Source organism: Tursiops truncatus, chromosome 10 (assembly GCF_011762595.2).
Source record: "Tursiops truncatus isolate mTurTru1 chromosome 10, mTurTru1.mat.Y, whole genome shotgun sequence".
Taxonomy (NCBI): Eukaryota; Metazoa; Chordata; class Mammalia; order Artiodactyla; family Delphinidae; genus Tursiops; species Tursiops truncatus.
In genome coordinates, this window is record NC_047043.1 from 30,061,059 (window position 1) to 30,075,215 (window position 14,157).

The 14,157-nt window shown below is 34.8% G+C and overlaps 1 protein-coding gene across 7 annotated transcripts in view; it reads left to right on the forward strand.

Annotated features, from left to right (window-relative positions):
- The window catches only part of SUPT3H (SPT3 homolog, SAGA and STAGA complex component), a 447,741-nt gene that overhangs the window by 277,227 nt on the left and 156,357 nt on the right, over nucleotides 1–14,157 (forward strand). For 6 of the 7 annotated variants that reach the window (XM_073810670.1, XM_019949881.3, XM_019949878.3 and 3 more), the window contains 3 exons: nucleotides 3,227–3,313; nucleotides 6,542–6,632; nucleotides 11,558–11,697. In XM_073810670.1, the coding sequence (XP_073666771.1) occupies nucleotides 3,227–3,313; nucleotides 6,542–6,632; nucleotides 11,558–11,697 (318 nt within the window). The remainder of the gene's footprint in view (nucleotides 1–3,226; nucleotides 3,314–6,541; nucleotides 6,633–11,557; nucleotides 11,698–14,157) is intronic. The other variant, XM_073810671.1, reaches the window with a different exon arrangement.

Here is a 14,157-nt window from a genome sequence, read left to right on the forward strand (position 1 = left end):
ATCCTGGACAAGAATTGTGGCCATTATATTTGAAGAAGATCATGTTAACACTTAATCTAGGGTACATCACCATTTGGAGACATTGAAATTTAGAAAGCAGTAAGCAAAACGCCCCAGAGGCCTACATCCAGATGAATACTGTGGAAGTAGAGAGCAAATTCAAGACCCTGAGCCAATTAAACCAACAAAATCAACAGAAGTTGGTGAAAATAAAATAGAGAAAAAAACTTGTTCGATTGTTAGTGTCATTGATAGAAATGAGAAATTGAGAAGAGATTTATTTGTGGGCTCAAAGATATAAAGTTTAAAGTGTACCTTTTATGCTCAACCTGCAAATAAAGCATCATAAAATATTTAAAATGCAAACATGATGAGTCTTAATATGCTAGGGGAAATTTTTTTCTTTGAAACAGTTGTTACAAGTATAATATTTTTAATTTACTTTGAAAAATAGAAATAATATTTATCAGAAACAAATCAATGCTGTAAAAGTGTTCCTGTTGTATAATAATGCTTTTAGCAAAATATTTTACTAAGTTACAAATAAATATAAAGTTACTATCATCATACCTTTATCCATATAGTTAAGAAAATTTGTATACCCATTCAACCAGTAATTGGTCTTAAAGGATTCCTCTGCTATGTCAATTCTTGCATACTTTATAAATGCAATTAAATGTATACTACTTTCACTGTAATAAAAAAATTATAAAATCTACTATCATTTCATGTCATTTTAGTTACTGCCAGAAATACTTGACTTGCTGCAGTGAATAATGAAGTACAACTTCCGTTTATTTTCAGGGATTAAAAACATTGAGGGGTTTCTTGCAATATATTGATAGAATCAACTTTTTTTTTTTGAACACTGAAGGTATTAGAAATATTTCTTGATTTTGGTTTCCTGGTTCTAGTATTGTTTTCACGCTGAGTGCACTGGTCCTGAGCTCAGCCTCCTGTGGAATTGGACTGCCAAGCTGCTAACTTGCTTTTTAAGCTTACGTTGTTAAAGAGAAGTTTCTTTAGTCTCTTTGGTAATTGTAGACAAAAGTTCTAGAAGTTAGCCAGTGGGCAATACACACTTTAGTGTGATCACTGTAATTAGTTAAGAAGCTCGCCCTCCTCACTTTGTAGAGAAGAGGAGGTGAGAGTGTGGAGGAGATGATTTTGGAGTGTGGGACACGTCGGGGCCAGATGGGCTTGCGGTGCAGTAACACAATGATAACTTTCAGCCCTGAGGACTCACTACGTGGGAGTCCAAGGCATCCTGGAGAGTGCCAGCAGTGCCAGTGCTAGTGAGGGCACTAGGTTGGGTGAGGGAAATTAGTAAATAAGGTAGATGAAAGCTAAAGATAAAGTTTTCCTGCTAATTATGACAACTTAACTGTGATCCAGATCTCTACAATAGTTGTGTACTGGTTTCGAAAAGGTGTTTTAAAATGGCTAACTCTTCTATGTGTTTATTTTCCATTTTCTTCTTTTTTTTCCGACTGAATGTGTTTATACACTGACATTTTGGAGAGTGTTATAAATACAGATTATTCACATGTGTTGTGGATAAACAGTTGATCTATTGGGAAGACAATTTATGGAGGTACACTTATCCTGGTCCTTTCTTAACATGAGCAAAATTACTTATATCTGTATAGTATTTTAGAGTTTTCAAATCATCACCATCCTCCATTTAAGAAAATAAAAAGTTACTTGACAGTGCGGCCTCCTGGTTCTCTGTGTCCAGACAAATGGATACTGAGCCCATATTCTTCTCCACATTGATTATGTGTATTTTATTCTGTCATAGAAATGTTTTTGTTTGAAAAAACACATGTACACATATTTCCCTGACATTCTTCGAGTTTTTAGAAAAATATGTTCACATTTTTCCCACTGAAAACTTAGTTTCTTTCTGGGTAGATATATCATCTTTTGAAAAACCTTTCCCCCAAGATTTCTTTTTAAATGGTTCACAGTTAAATTTAAATTTCTATATTTAGGTAGAATTATGTTTATATACCAACCACCAGTATCCAGGAAATTCAGTGGTAAGGCTGACACATAGGGAGTTTATAGTCTATTTTGTAGTCTGTGTATTTAGACAAGGTTTGAAGCTTACTTAGCAAAATCTCTTGACCATTCAGAATTTCTTTAGTACAAATGCACTATTTGATTTCTTATACTTGCTAAGATAACAGTGTGTCATTTTTTAAAGATTAGTTCTTAGGAATATGTGTTAGATTTATTCCTTTCAAAGAAAGATGCATTCAAGAACAGCTTTTATATGTAAATATTTTTATAATATTGGATAGAGTTGGTTTGGTGCAATCACCATGGTTTGATCAAATTTGGAAGAAGTTACAGGCACATTTTTGCAGTGTTTTCTACAGCATCTTTATTTTTTTCAGCTGGATGTATTTTATGTTCCTTCTAACTAATCAAAATAAGAAACTGATTTTGCCTGTGCCAAAAAATAGAACTATCATTTTTCACATTCTTTTATTTTCCAGGTCATTTTCAAGTAAGATTGTGTTTCTAGGACTTCTGAATCCCAGAAAACTCTCAACTTTGTAGATATAAGTGCCCAGATGAACATTTCAGGGGGAATCTAACTTTTCATGCAGTATGTTTTGTGTTGTGCATTCCAGATACAGTTAACTTTCTGTGTGTATGTGATTAGTGTGGAAAGAAATTAATGCAGTCCAGTATTATGATTTATGGACTGAATCCTTTGCCCACTGAAGACTTGCCAAAACTAAAACTATTTTTTTTCCTTTGGATATTAGAAACAGCTACTGTTTTTGTTGATCTTTTAAAGTTCTGAATGGGCCTATTTCAAATCATACCAGCATGGGAGCTCAGATTAATAATATACTTATTCAACTAGTGATACTGAGTGAAACCATTGCTCACATGGATATGAGGATAAAATTTCATAAAATTATTTTCAGGTGCATTAATGCATTTCTGGAAGCTGCATATGATTTTTCTTTTGCATGAAAGAAATCAAGGATTTCTCTTTATTGTATCAGTTACAGGTAGGCGTATAAGTTAATTTAATTGCAGTTTTTTTATACCTTAAAACATAAGACATTTTGCTTTCAAAAGCAGTACTGTGATTGCTGGATTATTCCCAAAGGTTTTTAACTCTTAGAATGTTTATCTCTCTTGAGACATCATGACTGTAGTATATTTAATTTAGATTATTGAGAAAAATTTCCTTTGTTGTTAGTTGCAGCAAGCTGCTGAAGTTTCTCAGCTCCGGGGAGCAAGGGTAATCTCTGCTGAAGATCTTCTGTTTTTGATACGCAAAGATAAGGTAATATAAAATAATTTCATCATATTGAAATGCCAAGCTTGGTGATTAATTACACTTATGTAAGGAAGCTACCCTTGTTTTATAGCTGTCACATTGGAATCATAACTGTTGAACTAATATTTGAGTCCTCATAGTTTGCATAAGAAAATGGTTTACTACAAAAGAATTTATTTTTACATGGACAAGGGCACTTATATAAAAGTATGCTGACAACGAATTCTCACTTATCCTTAAATATATATTTAGACATTTTCACTGCTACATAATGTTCACTAGATATTGACCGGGTGCTTTGTTTTGGTAACTGGGATATAACTAAGTGGCATATTTATTTTTCTTCTAATTTTATACAGGCTTTCATAGAATAGTTTTTTCACTTGAAATACAAAGTTTTTTCTGTGACACTGGTTAAAAGGAAAAAAGCAAATCAATCAAGATGAATATTGTATAAGATAAATATACACCATAATATCTAGGTTTTTTAATAAAGATCTATCTTTCTTACTCTTTGAACTCTGGCATTAAAATATTTATGCTGGTATTTACACGTATAATTTTGTCATAACTATCTTCCAAGAGTAGCTAGTTTGAAAATATTTTGTGACATTTTGCATGTTTTTAATAAAATTTTCATCTGAAAGTTACATGTGGAAAAACTAACTGAATAACCACAGCATGTTATGGTAGACTCTAACCCAAGTGAGCACGCGGTGCTTAGTTCCTAATGTTCCATCTTTCATTTCTCCATTGTTTTCCCCTGGCATTTTAATTACATTTACCCATTTTTGTATGTTTGTGGCTCTGGTTTTTATCAGAAGGCATCCCATCTGACCTTCTGGATATCCTGGTTAACATTCTTTCTGTGATACCCAGTTACTTTATATCTGTGAAAGCTTTCCTTCTGACTGACTGAAGATTGACTAAACTTGGATGCCTAAACTTCTCTTCCTTCTGCAGTGGGATTCAGAGATCTACAAATTGCACCTCGACCAGTCTACCATTAAATTTTATAAATGTTTAGTTCATTAACTCTTATATGGTATGAGGACTATAAAGAGAAAAGAAATGTATTCACTATCAAGAAGCTATAATCTGGTTTAGGAAATCTGTATGATTTAGTTGAAGAAGCATTTTGAGACTCACAGCATTTTAAGGTTGTGTGATTAGATTGGAGAGGCTGTAGGATTTGTTGAAGTGGAGGTTTCTGCCTAGGGTGAGACTCATGCAGCTGTATGCAGCTATATGTAGAATGGAACTAACCAGGAGGCAGGCTCAGTAATCAAGGCAAACTGTGATTAGTATGATGGCTCTGAAAGTGGATGGGAAGGAAGAATTCAGAGAGATGGTGAAGAGTAAGAATGTTCAGGATTTAGTGACTTCATTAGGAAGACGGGGAAGTAGGCACCATATAGCAGTGGTGCTGTGAGGAAAGAGCCTGAAGGTGCCGTTGGCAGCAACAGGGACCTTGAGCCAAGATCCTTTACGAAGGCAGCTGGAGGGCAGTGGAGTTCGCATCAGTACTTTACAGAATATGTCCAGTCAGTTTTTCTTTTCCATCGACAGAGGTAAACAAGCCAGCACAAAAAATAGTCCACATTGACACTTTTTCCTGCCTTTCGGGGAAGTCAAAGTTTTAAATCCTATGGAAACTTCAGGAATACACACTGATTGTCAAAACCCTTCTACTGTCTAGAAGGACTGTTAATCAGAACCTTTTTAGCAACCAAGAGCCTAGCTGTAATATGATAGTTGCCAGTATTCTCATCTTTCTCCTCAAAATAATAATTTTATTTATATGCTGGTGTGTTCCAAACAGAATTTAAAGTAGTTTACATGACTGTAATATAAGACAAAATAAAATCTAAAGTACTGAATTTTCAGGAATCAGAGGAAAGAGAAAAAAAGGATAGCAAACACCTATATACAGGTATATGTTTTTTCTCTTAATAATGCTGGTTTATATTCAAGCAGAAGTCATTGACTGCCTATTGTGTTTTCCATACTGCACTAGGCAGCTTCACTCATTTTCTCATTTATTCCTCACAATAGTCCTCTAAGGTAAGTACTTTACTTACTTTGTAAATAAGGAAACTGGGGTTCAGAGGTCATGTTCTACTTCTGGTCCTGCTATAAGCTCCAGTTGTGAGACTATCTTTAACCTCGGTTTCCCTATATATAAAAAGGAGATGATTATATTTGTCTGTATCTCAGGGCTATTGAAAATTTCAAATAGAATGCATGTAAAAGAGCTTTGTAAAATACAATTTATTTCAGCTGTCATTAGGAATCTTAAACATGAAGACCAGGAACCAGTAATAATCCATTCTAAATGTAAGCATACAACAGATGACGAAGTATTATCAGTTACTTTTAAAGTTAAACAGTATTACAGTCTTCTAATAAACCTAAAGAAAGCCATCATTAAGACTCAACTATCATTCATCAGCTTTGAGTTTCATAAAAATATGTTTCTCAGATTACAGAATGTTTTCCAGAAATATAAAACATAAACCAACTCTTCTAAATAAAAGATTCTCAGAGAATAAAAAAACAATAAAAAGGAGAGTGCTTGGCTTTTTAAAGCAGTTGTTACAAACACCTTGTCTAGCTGTTTGTAAATCATTTTAAAAAATAAAATTTGGTTCTGAATGTGTACAAAATTCCATAAAGTCAGTATTTGCAGCATAGTGTGGAAAGTTTATCACAATCTTCAGAAGGAATTTAACCAAAAAAACCCCAAAAACAAAAATCATTGTGATTCTGGACTATCTGGATACTTGCAAATGAAAAGTGCTTTTAAAAATGCTAGCGTTGGGGCTTCCCTGGTGGTGCAGTGGTTGACAGTCCGCCTGCCGATGCAGGGGACACGGGTTCGTGCCCCGCTCCGGGAAGATCCCACATGCTGCAGAGCGGCTGGGCCCGTGAGCCATGGCCACTGAACCTGCGCGTCCGGAGCCTGTGCTCCGCAACGGGAGAGGCCACAACAGTGAGAGGCCCACGTACCGCAAAAAAAAATAAAATAAAATAAAAAAATGCTAGTGTTGTAGCTTTTATGTTTAATTTGATGACTAAATTTTGTATTCACAGTACTATGCTGAGAATTGCTATATCCCCCCCACAGTGATCCTGGGGTACACGTTATTAAATTTAGTTATCATAATAGTCTTTAATCAATAAAGCGAATGTATGTGTAAGGTTTTTTATTTACTTATTTCATATTTTTAATAGAAAAAACTTAGAAGACTGCTAAAATACATGTTTTTCCGAGACTACAAATCAAAGATCGTCAAAGGCATCGACGAGGATGATCTTCTGGAAGGTAACTTAAAGCACTAAACTAAAACCAGTACAACAACACATGTATGCTGATGACACATTTATACAATGTCAATGTAGATATTCCCATCAGAGTAGAATATATGTACTTCTGTTAAATAATGTAGTTTAGAAACTGTGCAGATATTTATATAGTTGGCAGTTAAATCTTGTATTTTCCAATTATGTGACTTCAGAGTAATCTGGCATTTTAATTCTTTTTTTAATAAAATGACCTGCTTTACACCAGAATGTCATGAAACTAAGAAAATTGTGTTGATTTAAAACATAATTGATTTTAGCAAGCATAATTTTTCTGTCCTGAATGGAGGGAGCCAGAACTATTATATTTTTGAAATTGGCATGTATGTTTTTTTGTTAATTTATTATACAAAGTATCTGATATGTTTTATAATGTAAAGTCACCTCATTTTAATGTGTTATTTCTGTGCTGTTTGAAATCTAACAAAACGTCTGACACAGAATGGGAAATTTTCCTTAGCTGATTTTCCAACTCAATTCCCCATTTTCGGATATTTAAAGAAAATATTTATGTTGCAAAATCAAATAGTGATAAGCTGAAAATAGATAATTATTAAATAATACTTATTAATCAAAATAAATATGTTGTATTTTTGAAGTAATTCATCTATTTTGTATTGAATATAGTCACTGCATGGTAGTATCCTTTGCTGGTAGATACACTGCTAAAGTAGCTAAACAAACTCTACTGTATTCAGAAGAATTCCAGAAAATTGCTCAAAACCAACTGAATCAAAAAACAACAAAAACCAACTGAAGAGTTAACTAACTTTGAAAGAGAACCAGTTCCTTTCATTGATCCTCAACAAGTCAGCAAGTGTAATGGCCATGCCAAAAAAAATTCTAATCAAATGTCTAATCAGTGTTGTCTATTTAGTATTCCTGCAGTTCTCATAGAATTTAACTCCAAATGAATGTAATGCTTCCCTTTATGGAGAGCATAAAGAATCTAGACTTGGAGCAAAACAGACCTAAATTCCTATTAATCGCAGTTCTCTGCTTTCTTTCTATGTGTCCCTGAGGGTCAGTTTTCTCATTTGTAAGTCATAAATTATACTACTGACCATGAGAGTTCAACATAATGTATGAAAAGCACCTGATACATTCCCACCACTGAATAAGTGATAACTTAATACTATGCTTTGAATACCAAGCTCAGAGTAGTGAGACTAGTATTCAGTTTTACTAACACTGTCATATCAGTTTTATGTCCTCACCTCCTTATTTATTTCAAACCTCTCCTCTTTATCATTTAAATTTTCTAATCTTGTGTGTCTCATATAAAGTTTTAAAATACAGTTGACCCTTGAACAATGCAGGGGTTAGGGGTGCCAACTGTCTGAACAGTCAAATCTGCCTGTAACTTTACAGTTGGCCCTCCATGTATGTGGTATGCGGTTCCACGTCCCCAGATTCAACCAACCTCATAGAGACACGTACTGTAGTACGTATTTAATGAAAAAAATTCATGTGTAAGTGGATATACGCGGTTCAAACCTGTGTTCTTCAAGGATTCACTGTAGTTGATATAATTTGTAAGGTAAAATACTCAGGTAAAATACATCTAATACTGAGATGAGAGTTCTAGAGTGGCCTTGTGAGGAACGTGGTAGACTCTTTTCCCAGTGAAACACATTTAACTGGTGAACATTTTAAAAATAATAGTTTAAAATCTTTAGAAATTGTCCTAAGGGCAGACAGCAAATGGAGGAACATATTCAAAAAAATCTACTAAATCTCATTAAGAACAGTGAGACTCTGTTGTGTTTGAGCCACAATATACTCCCCTCATTTCTCTCCTCCTCTCCCACCCTGCTGCCCCAGATCAAAATGATAGAAGCTTTACTCTGGGCAAATGTGTCCAAGAACCATGGACACCTGCTTCTGTACCTCCCAATCTAGGGTGACAGGTTCACCCCAAGAGGGGCAGGAGATCAGCATCTCTCATCTCCTTCATCTCTGTTGCAGAACCTCTGTGCTAGGCAAGCACAGCTAAAAGGACTGGGCCTTCCTCTCATCTTCTAGTCATAGGGAAGCTCTACCCCAGATGGACCCTGCTTGCCACATCCTGGCTTGCTCACAGGGAATAAGCTTCACACCAGAAGAGACAAGCCTTGAAGACAAGGGGCTACCATCTCTGTCCAGATCCTCACTCTTAGATCCAGGAAAGTCTTTCAGAGAGAAGCTGCTTGCTACTCCCAACCCCAGCTCTAGTACAGAAGTACAAACATTCATCCTGTAAGAGAGAGCCAGCCCTTAATATCAGAGAGCTCTGCAGCTCTCCCTATAGGGACTGACTATTTGGGAAAGAGCATTTGAAGTTCATGGCTAAGGGTGTTTTAAAACAATGGAGATCCTGGTGGAGGAATTAAGGGGAAGCTGGTCACTCTGTGATACTAGTAACAACAAACAAAACAGTGCACCAGCTAAAAGTTTAACAAAGGAAAGAGACAGCTAAAAAGAGTCTTCCTGGGGTCAGAGCAAAACTTAAAGGCTGGCCAACCTTGACTCTGCAGAGTGACCTGAAATCATTTAGATCAATCTGTGGAGCAATTTATGCACAAGAGTATTATCAAAACAATAGAACTGTCAGCCAGCAGTTACTGGAAGATAACAGCTGTGTATCATACCAATAGAGTCATACCAGCCAGAAACTTAGTGGAGAGATCAGGAAAAGTGACAGGTAAAGAGAACTTGACTAAAACCACAGTCATCCCTGGTGATTGAGGAGACTGTTCTCACGCTCAAGGCTGTACCCTCTGAGGAACAACATCCAAGGCTGCACACCGAGAGGGAAAGAGACTTTACTGAATTAGCCCAGCCAAGTCACTAAACAAATAAACAACCAAACAAGCAAACAATAACAACAAGCCCCAGGGAGGAGAGGGAATTATTAGCTAGAGTTGCTCCAATATATTACCTAAAATGTCCATTTTCAACAACAACAACAAAATACTGGACATTCAAAGAAACAGATATGTATGATCCATAAAAACAGGAAGAATAAGCAGACAACACAAACTGCCTTCGAGGGGGTCCAGATGTTAGGCTTAGCAGACAGAAACTAGCTATTATAAATGGTGTTCAAAGAACTAAAAGAAACCATGTGCAAATAACAAAAGGAAGGTGTGGTTACTGTGTCTCAAAAATAGAGAATATCAATTAAGAGATAGAAATTATAGAAACAAGTGGAAATTCTGCGGTTGAAAAGTACAATGACTGAGATGAAAAATTCAGTAGAGGGGCTCAATAGTAACTTTGAACTGACAGAAGGAAGAATCAGTGAACTTGAAGACAGACTGTTAAAGATTATATAGTCTAAAGAACAAATAGAAAAAAGAATGAAGAAAAATTAATAGTGTTTCAGAAAAATATGAGCCACCATTAAGTGAACCAGTGTATGCAATGGGACTACAGAAGGGAAGAAAAAAAAGAGCAGAAAAAATATTCAAGGAAATAACGATGGAAAACTTCTCAACTTTGGTGAAAATTATTAATCACATCCAAACAGCTCAGCAAGCTCCAAGTAGGATAAACGTATAGCAATCCATACTCAGACACATTCTAGTAGAAATGCTGAAAGACAAAGACAAAAAGAAAATCGTGAAAGGCAAGAGAAAATCACCTCATCAAATAAAGTGGAACCTCAACAATATTAACAGCCGACTTCTCATTAACAATGCAGGTCAGATAGCAGTGGGATGACGTATTCCAAATGCTGAAAAGAAAAATTGTCAACAACAAATATGTCAAGAAACATGTTCAGCAAAACTGTGTTTCAAAAATGAAGGCAAAATAAAGATATTCTCAGATACACAAAAACTGGAGAATTTTTTTGCTAGCAGACCCATATAAAAAATACTAAAGGAAGTTATTCTGGATGAAGGCAAGTTGTACCAGACAATAATTTGAATCCACACCTACATACATCACACACACACACGCACACGCACACGCACACACACACACACACACCAAAGAGTATCTATAAAGGTAATTATGTAGGTAAATATAAGAGAATATAGAATTGTGTTATTTATTTTCCTTTCTTAATAGATTTAAAAGCAATTGTATAAAACAAGATATATAATTGTAATATTGTGTCTATAATATATAGATGTATAATATATTTGATAGTAGCAACATAATTTAGGTGGGTGGTAACAAAGCTGTATTGGAGTAGGGAGTGACAGGCTTTTTTCACTCTAAGATGTTTGGGTTGTCTTTATTTGGTATAGGAACACACAATTTGTCACATTAAAAAATAATGTAGCTCTTCCTCACTAATTCACACTGATACTTTTGTGTATTAAACTGTATTAATTACCTTTTGCAACATTACATTCCTTCCTGACTTTTTGCAGTAACTTTCTCAGAGTTATGTTTTGCTTTTAAATAAGTATGGTAGTTTTATCTCTTATGAGAAAAAGAGTAAGATCTCATCCCATAGGTTTCAAATATATTGCCACAGTAGTGTACCTAGTATTTTCTTCTTTTAATTTCATGTCTCAATCCTGATGTTTTTTATTTATGTCTTTGTTTTTATTTACTTTCTTAATTAGGCTTGCTGTAGCAGGATTCTTTTTCCAAATCTGAGAGCCTTTCCTTTTTTTTTTTTTTTTTTTTGTAAGGAATTTTAATCCATTCACACTTATTGTGCTAATTGATCATTTGGTTTTATTCTCTCAATCTTATTCATGACATAAATAGATGATTTAATTCTGCATGACTTATGCTTTTGTTTTGGATACAAGGATTCTCCTTACGAAGATTATTATGAGAGAATTCCAGTTCTGAATTTTATATGCAGTATTCAATACATATGATTGGGGCAGATGTAAACCTATTTAAGAACATTTCTTTTTTCCTTCCCTTACCTTCATGAAGACAAATTGAGTGGCAGTAATAATGCGAACAAAAGACAAAAAATCGCTCAAGACTTTCTCAACTCCATTGACCAAACAGGAGAACTCTTGGCAATGTTTGAAGATGATGAAATTGATGAAGTTAAACAAGAAAGAATGGAGGTATAGTACATGCTTCCCTTTTTAGGGTAATAGAATAACTGCAGTGCATATACTATTTGGTTCTATTCTTATGTTCTTTAAATGTGGTCTGAAAGGTCCAAATCAGTGGTTTCATGTCTGAAGGCAGCATTGTGTAGTGGAGTAACCCTGGAAAGGATGTTAAACTCTGCCTTCATAGCTGACTTTGGGAAACAACTTCAGTTTTCTGTTTCTTTGTTTCCTCCTTTGAATATGAGTAGGTTTCCCTAAGCTTCCTTCTGGATCTTACTTTTACTGAAACTATTTTATTCCAAAAAAGCTAGTTTATAATTAAATATTTACTTAGTTTTTGTACCAAACCATCCAGTTATCTTTGTGGACAAAGGTAATCCTTACTGCTTTTGCGTTGGCATATAGTGTGAAGAGCTATTTTTCCAGCTGTAGTTGCAGCCTCTGGTTGGACTCACCAGATAAGGTAGGATCCAGGGCAATTCCATGCTTTATATCACTGTAAAACACAGTTAGTGACATGTGTTTGGATTCCCTGGGTATGTTTTAACAATGAATATGAAAATTGTATGCCTTCTATTTACCCTAGCTTTCTATTCATAAAATGGTTTCCTTAAATACTTGTGGAAAAATAAAAGTAGTGATTGATTTCATCTGAGTGCCTTCTAAAATATAAGGCATTATTCTTATCATTCTTATTCTTATAATACTTTTACATGTAAAAAAACAAATCTCCATTTTTCCCCTTCTCTTTAAATTGGTCAAGAGAGGTAATTCCAGAGCTCCGAAAGATCGTGCTAAGTGCTGACTTTATCATAGTCTCTGTGCATGCTAAAAATATAATTATTTCATGTTAAATTTTGGAGGAAGTCCAATAGACATATATGCTTTATAAAATTTAACCACCTTCTTTAAAGAATTAGTATGCTTAGATCATGAACTGTGATCTAAAGGCAATGTTCTTCTTAGGTATCAATTACCTTAGAAATGTGTGGTTATCTTGGTTTGAGGCAACTGCAAATGATTTTAGTTCGCCCTGGGCCAAAAACATGCTAAGTTGTCCAAAGCAGATGATAAACATGTATTTCTGATGTCATTATGGCCTAAACAGGATATGATTGTTTCGTGGCATGGTTTCACTTATGATGCATTACACAGAGAGCAAATATTGTTTATGCTTTATTTTTTAAACATTTTTATATTATACAAACGGGCATTAAGAAAAATTTATTAAGGAAGGACTCTACAGAAAACAGTAGTAAAATTGAACAAGTAGCTTTTCAGTTTTGACAGGAAGATCTCTGTCAACCACGCCTGTTGCCCGGAAGGGCATTTCACAGTCAAGGAGAAGAGAAGAAATGGAGCATGTTGTAACACTGAGCTCATAATAGCAGGCTACTGTAGGCCTGGAAGAGTGATGAGCCAGTAAGGTACAAGTTCAAGTAAATAAAATATTTGGAAGTGCAGGATAGAAAAAGCTTGGGAGCTTATGTGGTTTATATTTCTCTCCCCTGTAGTTATATTGTATATTACATAGTGGTAACCAGGATAATAAAATATCAATAGTTGATAAAAATAGTTACAAGAAAGTCAGCTTCACCTATACAATAAAAATTAGATTGGCAGTTTCTCTAAGCTTTGTATCATAACTAAAATCTCTAACCAAGATAACAAAGAGTAGTTTTGAGATTCTGTTCATCCAAATAACAGAGTTTAAACTGGATAAAAAAATGCTGAACTTGTAGACATAACTATAGACAGTAAAAAGTGGAACCGTTAAGAGCATAGGCCTTGCCTGCTTCTAATTTGACAGGTTATAGTTTCAAGCGTAAACCACAACTGTGGCAGTCCATATGAAACCACTTTGGACTCACAGACTGCAATCCCTTGCTTTTAAAGTGCAGTAGAATAATCAGTCCTGGCATCACTCAGTGATTTAATTTTCCTCTAAGCATCACTTACAGTTGTAGAAACTTTGTTTACTACCTTCTCCCCTAGAATGTATGAAAATGGTATAGACCTACCAACAAAGCTTGTTATTGGTTTTTTTCCCTTTTTTCTTTTTTTTTATTTAAATGTAATTTAGAAGAGAAAAAAATTTATAGACACAAGCTCGCTTGGGACCCTAGATTTTTCTCAGAATATTGAGCAAGCATATGAAAAACTGAGTTCTTTCCTGTTGTTTTCAGCTGATTTCTGTGTGTGCCTGGCTTTGTGTTTTACTCATAATTTACTTCATTAAGTATTATGTGATTTGAAATATAAAAAATGTCTGAATTTTTATATCCATTTCTACTTGCTAGTCCATTATCATATTAAGTTAACTAACGCTTACCCCATTTGTTTTTCTCCAGCACCAAATTTTTAACACTTTGGTGTGTGTGTAGTAGAGATCTGTGATCCATGACCTCTGAAGACCCTTCTAAATTATCAAGTAAAGATTAAATAATGTTCAGAATTGCTTCAGTGTAT